This window comes from Sarcophilus harrisii, chromosome 1 (genome assembly GCF_902635505.1).
Source record: "Sarcophilus harrisii chromosome 1, mSarHar1.11, whole genome shotgun sequence".
Lineage (NCBI taxonomy): Eukaryota > Metazoa > Chordata > Mammalia > Dasyuromorphia > Dasyuridae > Sarcophilus > Sarcophilus harrisii.
Window position 1 is genome coordinate 155,768,857 of NC_045426.1, and position 20,925 is coordinate 155,789,781.

At 35.3% G+C, this 20,925-nt stretch overlaps 1 protein-coding gene across 2 annotated transcripts in view; it reads right to left on the reverse strand.

Moving 5' to 3' along the window:
• ADAMTS6 (ADAM metallopeptidase with thrombospondin type 1 motif 6) overlaps positions 1 to 20,925 on the reverse strand; it is a 322,872-nt gene that overhangs the window by 48,013 nt on the left and 253,934 nt on the right. The window contains exons 16-21 of one of the 2 annotated variants that reach the window (XM_031965571.1): positions 19,641 to 19,774; positions 17,697 to 17,820; positions 16,041 to 16,121; positions 13,512 to 13,675; positions 12,883 to 13,021; positions 12,106 to 12,194 (exon numbers count right to left, since the gene is read on the reverse strand). In XM_031965571.1, coding sequence (XP_031821431.1) covers positions 12,106 to 12,194; positions 12,883 to 13,021; positions 13,512 to 13,675; positions 16,041 to 16,121; positions 17,697 to 17,820; positions 19,641 to 19,774 — 731 coding nt within the window. The remainder of the gene's footprint in view (positions 1 to 12,105; positions 12,195 to 12,882; positions 13,022 to 13,511; positions 13,676 to 16,040; positions 16,122 to 17,696; positions 17,821 to 19,640; positions 19,775 to 20,925) is intronic. The other variant, XM_031965568.1, reaches the window with a different exon arrangement.

Sequence of the window (20,925 nt, forward strand, 5' to 3'; positions counted from 1 at the left end):
TCCTCAAATAGTTGCCATTTCCTTCTCCAGTTCATTTACAGATGAGGAAACTGAGGCAAACAGGGTTAAGTGACTTGGTGAGGAGCATATCTAAGTCAGAATTGAACTCAGGTTTTCCTGCTACTAGACCCAGCTCTCAATTCACTGTGCCACCTAGATGCTTCCCATCTTCAATATACATTTGCTTTTGTGTTTTTTCATTTAAGACATCAGTCCCCACTATATGTGTGTGGCGTGCGTGTGAGCACCCACGTATATATAGATGAAAAATGGATGAATATACATATAGACACACAGCATTTGAAAGTTTAAGCTTCTATTTCAGGCCTATAACACCTCCCATATTTCCATTACATTGCTCTTATTTAATGATCTATCACTGATTCTTTCTTTCCTTGATCCAGACCTGCTTAAGAATACTCATCCTTCCATTGCGCCATATTTATTTAGTTCCTTATAATTTATCTCCATTCTTCTAATTCTTCCTACTAATTTAATTACCATTCCCCAGTTGCTTTTGGCCATATTCGATTTTCTTCCTTTCTCAGTTTCCTTCTATAAATTCCTTTTCTCTTCCTTGACTCACCTTCCTTCCTCTAGCCTCTTTTCTCCCTCCCTTTCACAATTTCTCTTTCTATTCTTTAGCCACTTCTCCCCCTTCACAGTCACCACTTCCCAGTAGACCAAGCTTGGAAAAGACATCTGTTGGGATTCCATTTGGGTTTGCATTGTTCTGTAGCACCTGTGCTCTTCTCAGTGTGAGAAACAAACAAACACAAAAACCCAGCTGAGGTGCTAAGAGGCAGATACTAATGAGCAATCAATTAGTCTGAGGCTTTCAAACCTCACTTAAGCAAAGGAAATCCTACTGAGAAAGTGTTCAAGATCTGCAATAGGAAACCTAGCATTCTCTATTACATTTTTTGTTTTGTTTTGCTTTATTAGACATCAACAACATGTACTGGGAAAATAGGTAGTTCATGCCCCAAATCTCTGATGCTTTGAAGCTACTATGCCTAATACTCATCAAAACCTTTCTTTTAATAATTATGGGATCTATGTGAAAGAAGAGGGAATATTTAAGGTTATGAGTTTTAATGCTGGTTCCTTCAGAAGTCTGCTGTAATTTTTCTGGGTAAATCTCTTAACATTTCTTTTTTTCCCCCTCAAAAGAGAAAAATGACTCTATACCAACATTTTGTACAAAAAGAAAAATAACTTAACTTTGTATACAACTATCATTGTCAAAGTGCTTTTACATGTATTATCTGGCAGACATGGCAAGCTAAATGGTGATAACGTTTGTGACAAATGTTAGAGAAAGGAAAACAGAGCCTGTGATCATGTATATACCATTAACATTACAGGAAACATTTACAGCTTTGATCTCTGCCTCCTGCAAGCCTTTCAGTGAATGGATATGTTGTTATGTGTCCTAAGTTTAGGCCTTGGTCACATCAGGGGAGGGAAAAATCTCTAAAGCAAAAGCAATGTGAATTGGTGATAAAAGCAAAAGCAGAAAGGAGAGCTGGAAGCGGAGTGCTTTGACAGAAGGCTCATTATCTAGAGTTATGACACTACCTTGGCTTGAATGCCCAGTTTCGATATATGGAATAAACAGTATATAAAACCACTGAATAGAGATCAAGCTGATATTCCCCTTTGAAGATTTTTCTACCAAGTAATTGGGAATGCCATGCCATTCTGAAAAAACATGGAGCCAATGAAACAATTAAGAAAAAAGTTTACCAGAAACCTTATGTTAGAGAAAAATTGTAAAAGATTCAGAAAGTCAAGTTAGTAAAAACACAAACATTCTGAAAGGATGTTTAAAGTAAATAAATAAAATGTCATCAACTTCTAGACCCCAGAATTAGACAAGAGTATGACTTTGCATATGAGAGCCATCCCTCTCTGCAGGGGTAGTGTTACATGAGAATGAAGCCAGGTGCAGTTCATGGCTATGGGGCCTTAGGTTTCAGGTGTTGTTATTTTCACAGAGCTCCTGCCAGTATGGTGCCTGGTGAAACAACTAACCCCATATGTTTAAAGGCTGCTCTCTTTAAGGCAAATGGCCCTGAGATGCAAAGGGGGAGGGAAAGAAAATGAATTTAGTGATAATATATGCTCCAAATTCAAGAAGCTATCTAAGATTTCTAAAAGTAGAAGAAAATCTAGGGAAGAGTAAGAGAAACTGAATTTAAATTCCTACTTTTTAAATGCATGAGTTATTTACTTAAAAGATTATATGATCACATTAGTGCAGTTTATGTCTATATTTGATGTGCAAAAGATAAAACATTTTTTTAGAAATTAGTTTCCATAGTCTGAAGTGCCCCAAAATTCTGCTGCCCCACATAGAAAATGAAAGGAATGCATTCTACTGACAGCATAGAAAACAATGGAGTAAGGAGTAATGGGCAAGTTATTTCACTATACCAGACCTCAGCTTCTTTCCCTTTAGCATATCAATTAGTTAAATAAGATCTCTAAAATCCTTCAGACTTGAAACTAAAAAAATACTGGCTGACTTCATTGCACATTATGGTTCTCTCATCCTAATCTCTTTTATAGTATTACAATACCACTTTAAAAGATTATGAAAGACATGAGAAAGAATCATTAAACCATATATTTTACAAATGGTGATTAAAGTGGTATTTTATGATTATGTAGTGCTTTTAACTTTTCAAAACATTTTCATATATTTGACTGTAAGAAAATTCACTATCTTTCCTTCAAAAACTAGTTCTCTTTCATATTTCTTTATTTTCTTGTAATCAATCAGGTTTGCATCTTCATCATCATCCTTTTCTCCTCATTCTCTCTTACCTATCCAATCAGCTAATAAATCTTATTTATTCCATTTACAATATCTCTCACATCCATCCCCTCATCTCTACTCACAAGGCCACCATCCTAGTTCAGGCTCATGACTTTTAGCCTAATACTATTCCTTTTTAAAAAAAAAAAATTTATTATAGCTTTTTATTTACAAATTATACGCATGGGTAATTTTACAATTTTGACAATTGCCAAACCTTTTGTTCCAATTTTCCCCCTTCTTCCCCACCACCTCCTCCCCAAGATGGCAGGTTGACCAATACATGTTAAATATGTTAAAGTATAAATTAAATACAATAGCCTAATACTATTCCAATAGTCTCCTAATTGATCTCCCTTTCTCAACTTTCTTCCTTCTCCAATCCAATTTCTACAGAGCTGCCAAAATGATATTTCTAAAGCACTCCCCTTAAGAAGCTTCAATGGTTCCCTATTATTACCTCTAAGATCAAATAGAACTCCGCCTTCACAATCTGGCTCCTACCTATTTATTAAACATTATCTCCCACCCATCCCCAGAGTCCCCAAAGTAATCTGTAGTGTTACCAAATTGCTATTTTACTATTCCTCACATATAGCATTTTAATCTCCTAATCCATGTCTTTTATTGGACTGTCTCCTTTGCCTTGAATGCACACTCTCCTCAATTCCACCCCTTAAAATGTCTAGCTTACTAAAGTAAACTCAAAGCCTGACATCTTTCTTGAGGATTTTCTTAATCCCAGCTACTTGCACTTTTCCCTAATATCATCTTGAATTTACTTTGTATCTATGATTAGTATCTAACTATACTGAATACATGTTGTTTACCTCAGCAGAAGGCAAGGTTTTCATTTTTGTCTGTTTCCCGGTCATATAGGGTCTCTACCACATAATGGATATTTAGTAAATATTTATTGATTAATTGATTGCTTTTGTCTCCTCTACTATCTCATCAAAAAATATGTAGTGGTTTTGTTGATAGAGAAATATAGCATTACTTTTAGTTATCTTGTACTAGCAGAAAATTATTTAATCCTGAAAATAGCTTGGAAAATCTACTTTTCTAAAAGCATTTCTTCTATTGAATAGGAATGAATTCACATATAAGTAGCCAAATTCATTTTGAAGGTAGCATTTTCACATAATTTTAAAATTCTGTTTTGAAGTATGGAAATAAATATTTTTTTCCCCTCACCTAGTTTAGCTTTGAGACTCCTACTTTGCTTTGACTTACCAAAGCAATAATCAATACATGGAACCAAAAAGCGAAATTTGAAAGCCTTATTCTGAAGCAGGTTCAGATTATTGAGCAAAAACTTGGAATTTCTCAGGATTTCTGCTTATACTTTAACTAATTGCTGTTTTTTCAAAGTTTCACTATTACTATGCTATTAAGTATTCCAAATTTACATTAGCTTTCTCAGGACTCACATACCTATTCTCCCACTTGACACTCCGTATCTCCCTCCTCAGAGCATTTTCACTGTCTTGAAATTTCCTCTCTGCTCATGTGTTTCTCCTGGCTTCCTTCAAGTTTCAACTAAAATCTCACCTTCTGCAAGAAACCTTCTTAAGTTGCCTTTAAAGACTAGTAGTGCCTTCTCTCTGTGATTATCTTCAATTTATCCTGTACATATCTGATTTCATATTGTCTCCCTCACTATACTGTGAGCTTCTGGAGAGTAGTAAATGCATTGTTTGCTTTTCTTTTTAACCCAGCACTTACTACATTACCTGGCACATGGTAAACACTTCATAAATGTTGCTGATATCATACACACACACACACACACACACACACACACACACACACACAAAGTGGTCTTGAATAAACTGAAGTAGTAATCAAACACCATCCTGATGCTAATCTTTTTCAAATATCTATGTTGTTAGAATCAGACACTGTTCATGGGCTGAAGATGTCATTTAATAAAATACAGCATCTATTATGCACAAGGCAGTGTTAAGTACTTCACAGATATTATCTAATTTGATCCTCATAACAACCCTAGAATGTAGGTACAATCATTAACTTCATTTTGTAGTTGAGGAAACTGAAGCAGACAGAGATTAACTGACTTGCTCAGTCACATAGCTAGTTTCTGAGGTAGGATTTGAACTCAGGTCTTCCTGACTCCATTTTGCTACCTAGCTGCCTCATTTAAAGATTCCTAGCCATCCAAATGCTCCCATGCCACCACCAAGCAATGTAACTTGTTTTTGTAGCAGGGATGTACTTACTGGTCTTTCAAATGCTTATTACATGTGCTGAGTCAGTTTTGGAAGCTGTACAATGACTGACTATTTTTCTATTCATACAAAGCAGCTGAGAACATCCCAGGTTTTTGAGGTGGTCAAGGCTATTTGCAGCTTTGTGAAAAGGATAACCAATGTGCCTGTCTTATAGGTTAGTGTGAGGCTGCAATTAAATAGCAGACATAGGAGCATTTTGAAAAGTACAAAGTTCTATATAAATTTAAGATTACAAATACTCATGTTATTATTATGGGAGGATGTCGGCTGTGAAATAAGCAGTTTAAGGGAACATGCTGTTATCAGAAGTGCCTTTTTTACAACTGAAAAGAGGAAGCCACAGTATTTAAGAACCCTAATGAAAAAGGACTTCCCAGGAACAACAGCAAAGTCTGATTCCCCACCTTTCCTCCATTGACAAAAAAAGAAAACATTTTCTGAGAAAACATATCATTAGAAGGCAAACTCTGCTTGGATTCAAGAGCCAAGATTATAATCAAACCTTTTAGTTGCATAAAGAATTCAAAAGTCTCCTTTGTCATACTTCGAATAGCAAAGTCCTAGCAATATAATCACATTCCCTTTCAAAACAACCTATACCACGGGAAGATGACTAACTTGGATCTACCTTCAATCATGTGCCACAAAAATGAATTCATTGGTCAAGAACACTCTAAACTATGGCCAACCTTTGAAAGTTATGTAAACTATCCTAGCAACCTTAGAATTTTAAAAGCTCCTTATGGGAAATATGTGCAAATGTGATGTAGGAAAACAAAAAAATAAAACAAACGTAATTAGTGTTGGTTCAAGTGTATATGAGGGGAGGAGGCAGAGAAATGAGATCTTTTTAAGATTAATATGCTATTTCTCTCTGTAGTATGCTTTAAACAATGCTATAAGGCAGAGGAGAAGACTGACTAATCAAATGAGCATCAAACATGTTGCAGCTGAATGGACCAAGTGAATGCTGAGCACTAATAATGCCCCCATGAAAGAGCTGAGCTGTGACAATCCAGCAGAAACATTCCTGGATAATAACAGACTGGAAGGCAGTGGAAAGCTTTGTTCTTTGGATTTCAGGAAAATTCAAAATTAAGCAGCTCCCAGTTTTCTCTCTTCTCATTCTCAGCATACATTGTTAGCTCCTTTCCCTGGGCTGTCAATACAGGCTTATCAGAGAAGTGTCATTGTGTGTGGGCAGAGAACTTTGCCAAAGGCAGGCCTTTTGTGCACTCACAAACTTTGTACCTCTACATGCGGATGAAGAAAGCAGGAAACTCTGAGAGAAGCAAGATGGGTAAAACTTGACAATCTAAAGAAGTGATAATAGAATAAAAACTCCAGAATTAAAGTGAAAGCTTCAAATCAGGGCAGAGACTTCCTACCAATAAATTCTAATTCAAAAGGACATCAGTCTTTCACAGGCTTTGTTTTCATTGGACATAAAAATCATTCTTAGAGGTAATTTTAAAAATCTGTTAAATTCACATTGAAGGCTATAAGGAAATCTACTACAGCTGAGAAATTCTACCTTATCCTTAATATAAGGCTTTTTTTTTTTTTTTTTTTTTGGCAATGTGCAAAGAATAGCTAAAAAATTAAAATTTAGAATTTCAGCCTTTATTGGGAGTTAATTGACTTTGGTGCATTTTACTTAAAATCTGAATTTATTTAAATAGAAATTTTTTAAATGTCTTGAATACTAAGAGTGAAAACACCCATACCCAGTAACTTTGAAAATACTACAGTGCCATTGGTCAAGAACATACAATTTGTTAAAAATTAGTGGGGAAGTTATACACATAGCAATTGGCTCTTGCTATCACTTTCTTTAAAACCTAACCTGACACAGAAGATTTTACACTTACTTTTGACTTGCAAGTCAAAATTATATCCAGAAAAAAATAGATTCACTGACATGGGCTCCGCTGTTTTTCTAAGATTCTAAATTAGAAAAAAAAAGATCTTTGGAAACATCACTTGTTCTCTCTCAAGGATGCAGGCAAATAATTAAGCTCTAATTAAATGAAGAAATTAATTATCTGATAAGTTTATAAAAACCATGTAAGTAAATTCAGATGTGGGTCTCCAAAGCTCCCTGGAGAGCCTAGTGGTCAAAAGAGGGAAGTCCACTAACTTTGTACTTTCCACTTTCTCACCTCTCTATCATGATAACTATTTTTTGGCCTCTTTTTCCATTCCCTCCCACACAGCATGCATCTCTCATGTTCTCAACTATTAATTAATTCCCTCGGGAGCCATTTTTTTATGTAACTTTAAATAATTCTCTTTCTTTTGGATATATGAATTTTAGTAAGGGACTACTGAAGAAGCAACTAACTTTAGAAGTAGAGTAAATGGTCTGAGGAAAAGATGGGAGGGAAAAAGACTTTCCTACCACTCCTTAGTTGCACCACAAATTAGCACAGGATAGGCAAAGAGCAATATTTTTCAGTTAGAAACCTATTTAGAAATCCCATCTATATATGATAACCACCTACCAGCCACAAAGACCACATCTACATGAAACAGGAAAGTTACCCCCCAATGAGGCTTCTGCTTTCCTTTAAAAACATTTTTGGCTATCTTTACTTGTGTTACACATAACACCCAGATGAGTTTAACTCTTCTGTGAAAGCCACTTACTTTAGGAACAAACAGAGTACTAATGGTTGCTAACCAAAACCACAGAGAGAGGGAGTATTCACATATTGCTAATGACTTTGAGATAAAGAATGTATGACTAAATTCAAAGGATGACCTGTAGTCAGCATTTGCTGTTTGCAATATACTATCACCATGGTTTAAGTTGTTGCATGATAAATAAACTATGGAGAGCATAGCAGAAATGCAAACATGATTTGGTTTTCCCCACTAAAGTTTTGCTTATACTTTTAAATAGACACATTTTGGATAGCTCTTTTTAAAAAGAAATGCAACTTTTGTATACATCTGAGTATAGACATATTGATTTGCACACTAAACTATCCACCAGTCTGGTGGGGGGCTTACAGGAAGGTTCTTGAATTGCAGCTATCTTTGGTATTAAACACTGAGAGTCCAAAAAAGATTCAAATTCATGCTATACAACAGCTTAGGAAAGGAGAAAAACAACATCTTAGAAGCAATGACCAGGGTTCTGAAATTACTCAGAATATAATGATCTGAGCTTGAATTTACTTTGGCAAAATCACAACCAAATCTTTAACCACATTTTCCCCAAAGACAACACCCAATGCACTGCATCCCCATGTTCTTCACCATGTTAACTAAGGAAGTGTTTCATCACTGACTCAGAGTTAAGGACATGACTTGGACTGAATCACCAAGACTGCTTCCTGCAGCATTAAAACTTTCCTTTTGGTTCTGCTAAGCAATTGGCAAATAGTCCTGACCCTCCCTTATCTAACTTAAGTCAGAAACATGCTTGACCATTGCCCCTAAATGCAAATGACGTCTAAAGGTTCCACTGCTGGTAAAACCAATATGAGTGATGGGAACAAGTGAGAAATCTGCCCAATGTTGTCTTAGATGAAAAGCTCTTAAGGGGAAGATAGCTTTTCTGTTTTGACTGAAAAACTATATTTGTAGGAACTCACAGGGAAAGGAAAATAAGGTACCCTAGTCAATAACATTTGGTATCTCTTCTTCCTCTCTTACTAGCTTCTTAAATCTTTGCAGTATGATTTCTTATTTCATCAGTTAACCAAAACTGCTCTATTCAAAGTCTCTAATGATCTGTTAACTGCCAGATCTATTGGCCTTTTCTCAATCTTCATCTTTCTTTACTTTGACACTGTGGATCATCATCCACTCCATCAGCTCCTGAATACTTACTCCTTTCTAGATTTTAGTGACACGTTTTCATTCTGTTTCTTATACTATCTGTCTGATCACTTCTTCTCAGTGTTCTTTTATTGGATCTTCATTCAAGTCCTGCTCAGTAACCAGGGATGTGTGTCTCTCCAAGACTCTACCCTGGATTTTCTATTTCATCACACTCAAACATTTCAGCTCTCAGGGAGTTCAACTTTCCTCTCTATGCAGATGATTCTCTTTCTCCTGAGCTCCTGACCCACATTCCCAGCTGTCTCTGGATATCTCAAATTGGATCTTAAAGATTGGATATCTCTAACTTTTTATGCCCCAAACATAACTCAATATCATTTCCCCCAAACTTCCTCTCTTCCCAATTTTCCTCTTATTGTTAAAGGCACACTATTTTCCCATTCCAAAAAGGCACCCAATTTTGGTGTCATAATCTTCTCATTTATACTTACCCCATAAAGCCAATCTCTTGTCAAATGTTTCCATTCTACTATTATAAACTCTCTCATACACATCCTCTTCTTCCCCTTCATATAGCCACTATTGTGGATAGGCCTTCAAAATCTCTCATTTGCATTATTGCACATTGACTCCTAATTGGCTCCCTGCCTCAAATCTTTTCCCACTCCATTTTTTTCCTCCACTTATTTTCCAAAATGGTTTTTCCTAAAGCATAGGTCTGAATATATCATCTTCTTATTCAATACTCCAATATGTCAGATTACTTCTGTTATATATGATAATTACTATTACTAAATCTTTAACACAGAGTTCAAACTTTCCATTATCAACTTTTGGCCTAAATTTGTTTTGATTTTCTTCTAACTTGTCATAACACTGTATTTATAGCACTTCAACTTGGAGGAATGAGGAACTCATGTTCACTGAATGAGGGACTCAATCTAATCTAGTCAATGTATTTTTCATTTTAAGCAAGGTGAAAAAGAACTAAAAGAGTTCAAATTGGATTTATATTTTTTTAAAGTTTGCATGATGAAATTGTAATTTCTTCTTTTTTTCCATCATTCCACTATACTCATTCACTTCCCAAATCCACCAGTATTATTCTCTGTGGGCACAGAAGGTAGAACTGGAAGAAATAGTTAGAAATTAAAGGAAGATGTATTTCTGCTCAAATATAAGGGAGAACATCCCAAAAGTTACTATTTTGAAAATGGAATGAACTTCCTTGAAGGGAGTAAGTTCACTATCACTGGAAATATTAAGCAGAGCCTACCATGAATAGCAGTCAGAAAATCTAGAATTTTTCTTTCATGTAATGGTCAACCCAGACCCTCTCTAGCCCCTCACAACCCTTAAGTTCTATGCTTTTCTATAAAACATACAAAGAAAGAGGCTCAATTTAATTCACTAGTAGCCTTTCTTTGAATCTTTTAATATTTCATAGAGACAAGAGACTTCAATGGGCTTTCTAAATGATTGCCATATTACAAATAATGCTCATTTTTTTCAGTCACTTGGTTTTACTTGTTTAGATTGCTAAACCAATCTGTTTTGAGGCACTACAGATCTCACAGAAGAAGCCTTTTAGTGTTTTAAGGCTCTGTGGCAATATCACAGTGCCACTGCAAACACAGCAAATGGAGAAACTCTTCATTTACAGTGAATTACTCTCTTATATGGATTCTGTACATTATGCCCCATGAAAATGGAAAACTCCTTTGGTGGTAATTTTCTCTGTTTTATGCCTCATTTGATGCTGACACTCAAAACAATAGTATCTATTTCCAAAAATATCCTAATATACAAATATTTCCTAAAACATATCCTGATATCTAAATTATCTCTTCTACAACATAAGCTACTTTCCTTCTTTTCTTCTCCAGTAAAAAAAAAAAGAGAGAGAGAGAGAATAATGATTCATCTCTTTCTGTATCAAGACTTCTTAACTTGGTGGCTATAAACTTGGTTTTTAAAAATATTTTGATAACTATCTTTTATAAGTAGTTTTCTTTATTAAGGAACTACTACAAGTAGTTTCCTTTATAATTCTATGACTTTTATTTTGTGCATGAAAAACTGTTATCCTGAAAAGGGATCCAAAGACTTCACTAGGCTACAAAAGGGCACACAAAAAAAATTAGAAGATATATAGCATTCTATCACATACTTGAAGATTCTAATTGTTTCCGTTTTACCTTCTCTTCTCTAGGATAATCATCTTCAACATTTAGAATTTCTTCACTGAGTTTTCTAATCCTTAAATTATTTTCCATTTCCTTTGGACCCTATTAAAATTCTCCACATCTTACTTCATTGCAGGGCCCCAAACTGGATACACCATTCTAATAAAGGCTTCTTTGCATGTGGGAAAAGTTGTAAAGTGAGTTTATAAACTGAATACAAAGGAATTCACAAGGAAAGCAGAGCTCTAGCTAGATACATAAATGCCATTAAAATAGAATTCAAGGACATAAAACTTAAGCCATCGTTCACTGTAAATATTTCTTACTTTCCTAAAAGAAAATGTCAATACCCTGTAATGCTTGTCTTCCACATACCCATAATGCCAAATAGAAAAGCATTTTGTATGTAAAACCTGACTGTCATGAGAAAGCATTTGAATATGTCCTAAATCCCACATGACATGATTTCATAACACCTATTGACTGGAAAAATGGTTAGTACACTTAATTCATTCATCTTTCATTATTTTTTCACGATTTGTTCTTTTCCTATTTGCTGATGACCAAAGATTTAGTTATATTTAAGCAAGGTTGTGACTGAGATCACCAGCAGTTAATTTTGTCCAATCATACACAAGGCTGAACCTGAATCAGGACAATCATTTCATGGCCCAAACTCTCTTTCTAATACCACGAGAGGAGGACATCTTTGGGATCTCAGTAGGAATGAAATTAATGAGAAAAAAAAGTCCATATGAAATAATATGTCTACAGGACAAGAAAGAGGAAAGAAACATCAGAAGAATTAGTGGAGTTTCTTTTTTGTCCCTTAGCTTTTCCCAGTACTAAGTTATCCCTAGTCAAAATTTGGCCATTCCTCAAATTTGGTAAAATATGGTGAGGTGCTCTATAAGATTGAAGACTAGGGTTGAGGACTATTTTTAAGTCCCTCATTCCCTTGTCTGCTGGAATCAAGGGGTTTGGTGGAGGCGATGCATTTAGTCTCCAGAGAGAAGAAAGATGCTGTTCACACAGCTCTTCTACTCACCAGTCCATGCAGCAGCAATGGTGTTGGCTTTGAAGGAAGCCAACTGTCCTGCTCTCCCAGCCAGAGGTAAAGAATTGCATTGGTGGCCACTAGAGGGAGGAGGATTAGGAATACAGTAAATTGTTGGGAAAAGGCACCCATGAAAAATGCACATGGGACAACCAACACATCACCAACCACCACCTAACAACTACCTCTCTGAGTGACTTCTATGGGGTTGGCATATACCATTAACCCAGAGACCCAGTCACCAGTTATTGCTGAATGTTTCCCAATCTGTCCCTTTAATCTTTGGGGGCTGACGGGGAAGAGAGCCTAAATCAGATCATGAGAAGCACACATACATATACACACCCATACACACACCCATACACTATCACTGCCTATTCCCTTTACTCCCATTTACAGGAAGTCTCAACTATGCTTTAGGATTCTTGCTTATTTCCTTACTTAAACCTTCTGATGTCCTTTATCAAGAAAGCTCTGGTGAAAAGCAAACAGACCAACTTCAAGATAGTCTTGGGAGAAGCATCAGCAGAGAGAGACACTTACTGTGCCAAGATGTATTTTTACCAACAAATCTGTACAAATTACATGAAGTTGAAAACAAACGGGATATAATATAAGGAAAGCAAATTTTCTTTTGCTCAAGGATAACTTGAAGCAGACCTGCAAGAGATGTTTTAATTAGCTCCTTCCACAAACACAAAGCACAACACAGAGTGGGTTGGGTCATCCATCCTGCCCTTCCACTGGGCTGTCTAGTGGGGATCTTACCTCCAGCACAAGTAGCGGAGCATTCTGACCAAGGCTGATGATTCCATGCAAAGCCAACTTCATTGTCTCCACTGCCCGAGCGAGTGATAGGAACGTTGAACTTATATCTAATTCCCAAATTCTGTTCCTGAAGTAGAATCTGACATTGAAAAAACTGATTAAGCAAGGGACATTTTAAATAGTAAAGACAGTGCGATTAACAATGACATTTCATCTAGATCTCTCATGTTTTGAGGATGGGGATGGGAGGGAAATCATAAAAATAGACCTGAATAGCTTTTTCAAATATATCCAAAAGAAATTTGGGATGACTAGCATATAAATATACCTTGATTTTTTTTTTACTCCCATTAATGAAGGTAACCTGAATCTGATCAGTCCTATCAGCTTTCCAATTTACACAGAAAGATATTAATTATGTAACCACTAAAAATAAAAAGATTTACATGACATTATACTCTCATGGAAAACTAGACTTGACATACAGGAAACCTTGTCACAGCCATAAATTTTATACCCTTTGCAAGTCACCTGGTTTTTATATAACTTAATTTCTCCACTTGTAAGATGTGAATGATCGTACCTGCCCCCTTCCCACCTTACAGAAGAATAAATTAGAAAATAGTTACCATGATAATGAGATTTTCTGAGGTGGGACCCAGGGCTTCCAGTGACTCTGGTTCGTCAGTTGGCCTCTTGTAATGGAAAGCTGTTCCAGCAACATCAAACTTCCTTGGCCAATCAATAGTCCAGGCACCATTAATATAGTAGTCATCTCCTTCAGATTTTAAAGCTTAAAAAGAACAAAGTAACAAATTTGATGTACCATTTAATCCAGAGCCCTGTTATGAGACAATACATAACTATTAGTTCAGGCAATAGTATAACCAAGAGCACAGTTTCCTTCACAATTGGGGCTTTGCAGTATCTGCATACACAATTTTAAAAAATAAAGATTTCTCCCTTTCTTGAAGAATATGTTCCAAGAAAATATTCTTTTACAATTAAGGAGTTTCACTAGTTTGTCACACAAGTTTTAAATATTCTACTCATGTGCTCAGCTAACCAAAGAAAATGGAAAGATAGATGATTCTGGGACATTCAATTTCCCAAATATCTACTCTTGTTCCTTGTTGCAAAATATTCTCACCTGCCTCAAAAACGTGATTAGATAGGAATCATAAAGATTGGGAAGAAAAACTTTTAGCTATAAATAGTACCTGGCTTCAAATATTCAGAATTTTTATGGGTAGGAGACACAAGGCCTGGGTATAGAGGAAAGTTACATGAACCCATATGTTGGCTTGATTTGCAGAAAAATATCTTAATAATTAGAGATGTAGAAAAATGGAAAATGTTGTTTCAAGAGAAATTAAGTTCCCCATCATTTTCACCTATGGGCCAAGGAGGCCAACGATGAGATATTTTAAAAGGAATCCATGTTTCTAATGTGGTTGGATAACTCATGAAGTTTCTTTTAATGTTATCCATTTTCTTCTCTTTCTGCCACTTTCCATCTTTCTTCTCATATACTGTGAAAATTAGTTAAATTTCTAAAAAACATGGACATTTTGCACATGACTTTATCAAGATTTATTTAGAGATAATTTTTGCTATTTCAGATTTGTTTTTATTTTGTTTATTCATAAATTGTTTGCTTATTCATAAGTCCAATAGATAGTATTCTCCAAGTTCTTCAAATTTTCTTATAATATCTCTCTTTATATCTAATACATGCATCCACTTTGACCTTATTTGATAAATGGTATAAGATATTGATCTATGTTCAATTTCTGTCAGATTGTCTTCCAACTTACCCCCAAAATTTTTTAACCAAATAATGAATTCTTACCCCCCAAACTTAAGTTTTTATACTTGTCAAACACAAGTTTACTTTAGTCATTTGTTGTTCTAAACTGTCTTCTCAGTTTCACCTTTCTATTTCTTATCTAGTATCAGATCATTAAAATAATTACTACCTCAGAATATAGTTTAAGATCTGTGCATAGTATTTTTGCTAAGGTTTTGAAGTCTTTCTCAAAACCATATGTGATCTTTCTTTTAAAAATCAATTTAAAATGAAAGAGGACAGCTACTGTTTGCATTCAGATGGTAAAATGACATGCATCACCCAAATATCATGAGAGCTCACTTGCCTTAATTATCTGAAGGCTTGCCAACTGAAAAAGGCTTTAGATTTATTATACTTGACCCCAAAAGGTAAAACAAGAACTAATCAATGGATGTTTCAGAAAAGCAAATTTTGGCCCCTCTGGGTAAGACATTCCTTAACCATTAGAGCTGATCAGAACTAACTGTACTGTGAAATAGTAGATCTCTCAGCATTGAAGGTCTTTGACTAGAGACTACATGAGCACTGATCAGGGGTGGTGCAGAGATCATTTCTCCTCAGGTATTAGCCTAAATGACCAATGAGATACTTTTCAACTCTGAGCTTCTATGATTTAGTCATGCCTCAGTTTCCTTAAATACTAGGCATATGGAATACCTAAATAATATTGCCAAAAAGTATTTCATAAACATAGTAAATGTTTAATAAATACTTAATAACAACAGATATTTCCCACAACTGAGAAACTACTGATTTGAATTGAATTTCTGTATTGGCATTGGATGGCATGGGAATTGACTCAGAGATGTGGAATAATAAGTAAAGAGTGGTTAAAGAAAAAAAAAGCAAGGGGAGAGGGTACTAGAAATTATATTTCTTTTCAGAGTACTGCTGGTATAGGAAGCAATCCTATATTCTTAGGTGAAAGTGAACGAATCTGCTAAGCTAATAAAAGGAAGAAAGGACCTGACAACATAGAAGAGCTTCAGGGGAGGAGGGGGGGAAGAGTACCATTTTCTGAAAGTACCTTTATAACACAGGTTTCACAGGAGACAGTGGTTGGGCTTGTAAAAGGAGAGCGAACTTTCCACCCAGCTTTCTCCAATAGTCTCTACTGCATCACTTGAGTGGACAAAAAAGCCAAACCACCAGGCAACAGGGGCTTAAGTTGCTAACTTTTCATCCTTTAAACAGTTTACTTGTGACTGTGTAAAGTAAGTGACTTTCTGACCCAAAGCAGAAAGCATCCTCTTTCATGACGCCATGTTGTTTTCTCCCATCGCTTTAGTTCTTGAAAACTTCTTACCAATGTAGTTTTTTGACATGGCCACCTCTCTGACTTCAATATGGACAGAACCTCTTGGAATATGTACAACTTCCATGTAGCCTGAAACATAAGAGCAGACTTGTAGCTATCTGTCTATATGTGGAGATTTGATTAAAAATAAATCTTTACTAATGACTCATGAGAATTTGTACATTTTTAAAGTAAACACACCTAGACTATAATTCCTCTCACCCGAAATTGTTTTTATCAATCAGCTTTAAATTAAAGGCAGGTTCCTGGGTCTGTATCCCAAGGAAATCAGAAAGGAGAGAAAAGGACACACATGTGCAAAAATGTTTGTAGCAGCTCTTCTTGTGGAAACAAAGAATTAGAAAATTAATAGATGCTTATCAATTGGGGAATGGCTGAACAAGTTATGGTATGATAATGGTATGGAATGTTGATAATAGAATAAAAATTATATAAAAAATTATGAACAAGCTAATTTTAGAAAAGCCTGGAAAGATTTACACAAACTGATGTTCAATGAAACAAGCAGAACCAGGAATACATTGCATACAATATAGGTCCTTAACCTTTTAGTTACGCTGATATAGCATAATAACAGCAAGAATGTGCAATGATCAACTATGAAAGACTTGGTTCTTCTCACTAGTTCAGTGATCCAAAGCAACACCATTAGACTTTGCACAGAAAATGACATCTGCATCCCAAAAAAGAACTAAGGATACTGAATGTAAATCAACACATAATATCTTCACTTCTTTTTTTCTATTTTTTTTTATCCCTTCCATGGTTTTTTTTTTTTCTTTTTGTTCTGATTTTTCTCTCTCAAAATGACTCTTCAAGCAATATGTGTTAAAAAAAAAATAAGTAAATTTACAAGAAATTAAAATAAAAAATAATTAATTAAAGGCAGAAAGTTTATTCTATTGTTAGAATCCTTCTCCTTCGACCCCGCATACCCCACTCCATTAATTTGTCAGCCTTAAAGGAATTTTGTAAGACCTGGACACCAACCTTCCCTAGAAAGCAAGATGCTTGTTTTAAAATACAGCTATTTGATGCCTGGATATCTGTCTTTCTCAGAATTCTAATATGCTGAAATCTCCTATTTCAGACATAACTAGATAATGAAGTGGATAGAGCACTGGAGTTCTCTGGAGTCTGGAAAACTTGAGTTCAAGTCTTGGATATGTATTAGCTGTGTGATCCTGGACAAGTCACTTAAATCTCAGTTTCCTCAGCTGTAAAATGGAATTAACAATAGCACCTGCCACCCAGATTTATTGTAAAGATCAAATGAGAAAACATTTGTAAAGTGGTGAGGAGAGTTCTGGCACCTACTATGTGCTTAAAATGTTTATTTCCTTCCTTCCTAGTTCTCTGTTCCCTTTTCTTATCTACCCAACTAGATTATAATCTCTTTTGAGGAAGAGTCTTTGTTATTTTTGTCTCTCTGCATCTAGCAGCCTTTTGTATATAGTAGGCATTCAATAGTAATTGTTGGATTGAATTGACAATAGAATGCCAGAAAGTTAATAATTAGAATGAAAATTTAGTTAAAAAAGCAAACAAAAGTCTATCTAAACTAAGAAGTTAAAAAGTTAGATAAGGAACAAAATTATTTCTTAGGTCTGAGAAAATAAAGAAGGATTATCCATACACACTCACCTCCTCTTGGCAATGAATCATTGAAAAACCCTTCAATGGCATCACATGTGCTTCCATCTCCTCCACAGACTCGACATCTGTCTTCCCTAGCATCAGATCCCAAAATATTATCACAGCCTACATGCTGGAAACAGAACAAAATATTCAATGTGTCACAAAGAAGGCTTCTTGGACCCATACCTGAAAAGAATGTATACAGTTCTATTTTTACCACAAAAATCACATAATGAACCACCATCCTCTTGCTTCCTGTCTACACTCCAACAAATAACTCCTGAGTCAACACTTCTCAGGAAAGAAGAGTAAATAATTCAATATTATTCCACTAAAATGAAATCCTACAATTCTTTTCTAGTTTTTCAATTTTTTACTTCTTTTTTTTTTCCTGACAATCTTTCTACTTATAGCTATATAATCCCCTTCCCAAATCTGCCCCACAGACACAGATTATGACTATATTTTCCACCCAGTTAGTGACAATCTCTTGTCTAAAATGACAAGGCTCTGCTTTAATCTCATTGAAAAGAATAAGTATAAGAAAATATTGGCTCACGTTTTGAGAAGATGGTGGATTTATATAGAACTGAGCAAGAGTCCAAAGGTCAGGTGCCACCAAAACCATTAACAGCTTGGTGAGTTCATCACAAATGTTAAAACTTAAATGTGATAATCAGATATGGCATACATCTTCATTCTCTACCATCTGCTAATGAGGAAGCTAAAGTCCCAATGTCCAATTTGATCACTTTAAATCTTGTTTATTTGTACAGATGTAGAGTCCATTGGTGTAATTTAAGTGACTATCAACTCTTGAAAACAAGTATTTAAGGTGTGACTATAATAAATCCTTAGACCAAGTATGGCTGCCTTGATAGTCACAGAATTGGGATGACAGTTTATAAGCCAGGAACACTGAAAAATCTGACTCAAGGTATTAATGTGAACTAGAAACTGTATTGTCAAATGAAATTTGGAAACAAGATGCAAAAAAATTTAGCAGCTGTTAAATCTAATGGGGGCCTCTCCAAGAGTGATATGTGTATTCATTTGTCCTTAGCCCTCACTGAATCAGGAACTGAGCTTTGTGTGAGATTCTCTTCAAAGAAAAGAAAATCATTCTTAAACATATTGATACTTTGATGAATGAAGGACTTTTTACCTTTCTTATAATAAATTGGCCTCAACCCAGAACCTAGAAAAACTGTACAAATGCTGAACTAGTCTGGTTTAATTCCTGAAGATAAAATATCTCAATTAAGTAAAGGTTAAGTTTTAAATGAAAATCACTCTAATCCATTCAAAAAGGAACAGAGGAGGAAGAAGAATCTGAGAACAGCCTCACACTTTGAGAAAGAATTACAGCATAAGGCAGAATCAAATGCTCTCCCAAGGCAAACATATGGCAACCATATGAATAAAGCTGAAGCAGTTTTTTTTCTGCCATCTTGTTTGTAAATAACATAGAAGAATAACAGAAATTATAGTTCCAAAACATTTTCATAACTTTGGCAAAACAATAATATCATAACTAGGGCATTCCAACAAATTTCATTTGTGTGGTAGTTGAATACAAATGGCTTTTTAATCCACAGACCAAATTCTGCCTCCAGTTGTATGTATGACTTCTTGAAAACTACAATTGGAGAGAGAGAAGCCAGAGAAGTTATTTTAAAAACCTAGAAATAATAAAAACAAAGTATAAAAAATAAAAAAATAATAGAAGAGAATGTGAAATGTATGTATATGGCTCCCAGTGGTTTTAATGGAAACTATCTAGTTCTTTCTTAAGATATACTTGAATACTGCTAAAGGTACAGGGAAGGGATCACAAAAGCAATAAATGTATAACTCTCATTTCCCTGCCTCTCCCTCCCCAATCCTCCCATTTTACTCCCCCTCTTCCCCCCCTCCCCCCAATAAAGCAAAATACAACATCTGAACAACCTTGCATTCTCCATTGATACAGATATCCAGTGAATCGGCATTACACTGAGTTCCATCTATCACTGCAGGAGCACGTTCCGTGTAAAAATTGTAACCTTCAGCCAAGCAATTTAATGCACAGGGCTTCACCCCACCTGGACAAGCACAGTAAGCAGAGGAGAAATCAATAAAGTAGTCCTTCTGAAGAAAGGGTAATTTCAATATCAGCTTTGGCAGTTGTGCAATTCCCAGGGGCATCACATAGCACCTCTTGAATGTATATTCAGATGTGCAGGTTTCTTAACTTCCTTTCAATCTTTGCTAAAGTTTCTTGTTTGCCAAAATTGAGCCAACATCTTCCCTGCCAATACAACCCAAGGGAACTGCTAAGCAGCTCTAAGATTTGAATCCCACGTATTTTTTACATAAGTTTTCAGCAGGTTGTAGGTCAAAAGTGCTCACAGTAAAGAAGACTGCCAGTTGGAAAAAAAAAAAAAAAAAAAACCCTAATGAAATAAAGTTTATAGGAAAAACGAGATAATTAACTTTCTAGACAGGAAGTTCTGCTGAAGATATTGCCACTTGCTATTGAAGTTGGTGAGATTGAGTACAGAAATATTGTTTCACCAGAACCACTTCTAGGAGCAAAAAAAGAAAACTACTTTTTCCAGAAGGGGCACCACAGCTGCAGGATAAATGGAACCTGCACCTGCCTTAACCATGTCCTGCCCCATTCTTTGGCTGGAATAAGGAAGAAATGGTAAATAGAATTAAGCTCTTTGATGACCTCTCCTTTGTAGTAACACTAGCGCAATGGTTTGCATATAGCACATACTTAATGACTCTTTCTTGAACTTTCTTGAACTGAATCTAAGCAATTATTGAAAAAATAAACATGGAAAATACTGTTATATTTTATAAAACTATCTTTAATTCAGATTAAAATGTAAGCTCCCTGTAGTTCCTGGGAAATTCTACTTTGTAATTAAACTCTACACATGTTTGGGAGAAGATGGCAAAGATAAGTCATTTTTCAAATGGGCAGCTAATGAACACCAGAAGATGACAGTCTATTTGAGTTAAATTTTAATTCAATAAACATTTATTGAAGATAAACTATGTCTAAGGCTCAGTACTAGACAATGAAGATGGGCTTTCCCCCATTAGTCAACATATGAAGAAACTGTTATTTATGTGTAATAAATTGCCACTATGAATAAGAACAATAATTATGGTGATTAGAGGTTGTTATTGTTTCTATATGAAAGAAAAGAAATTGACACTCTCTTCTGATACTGCTATCCCT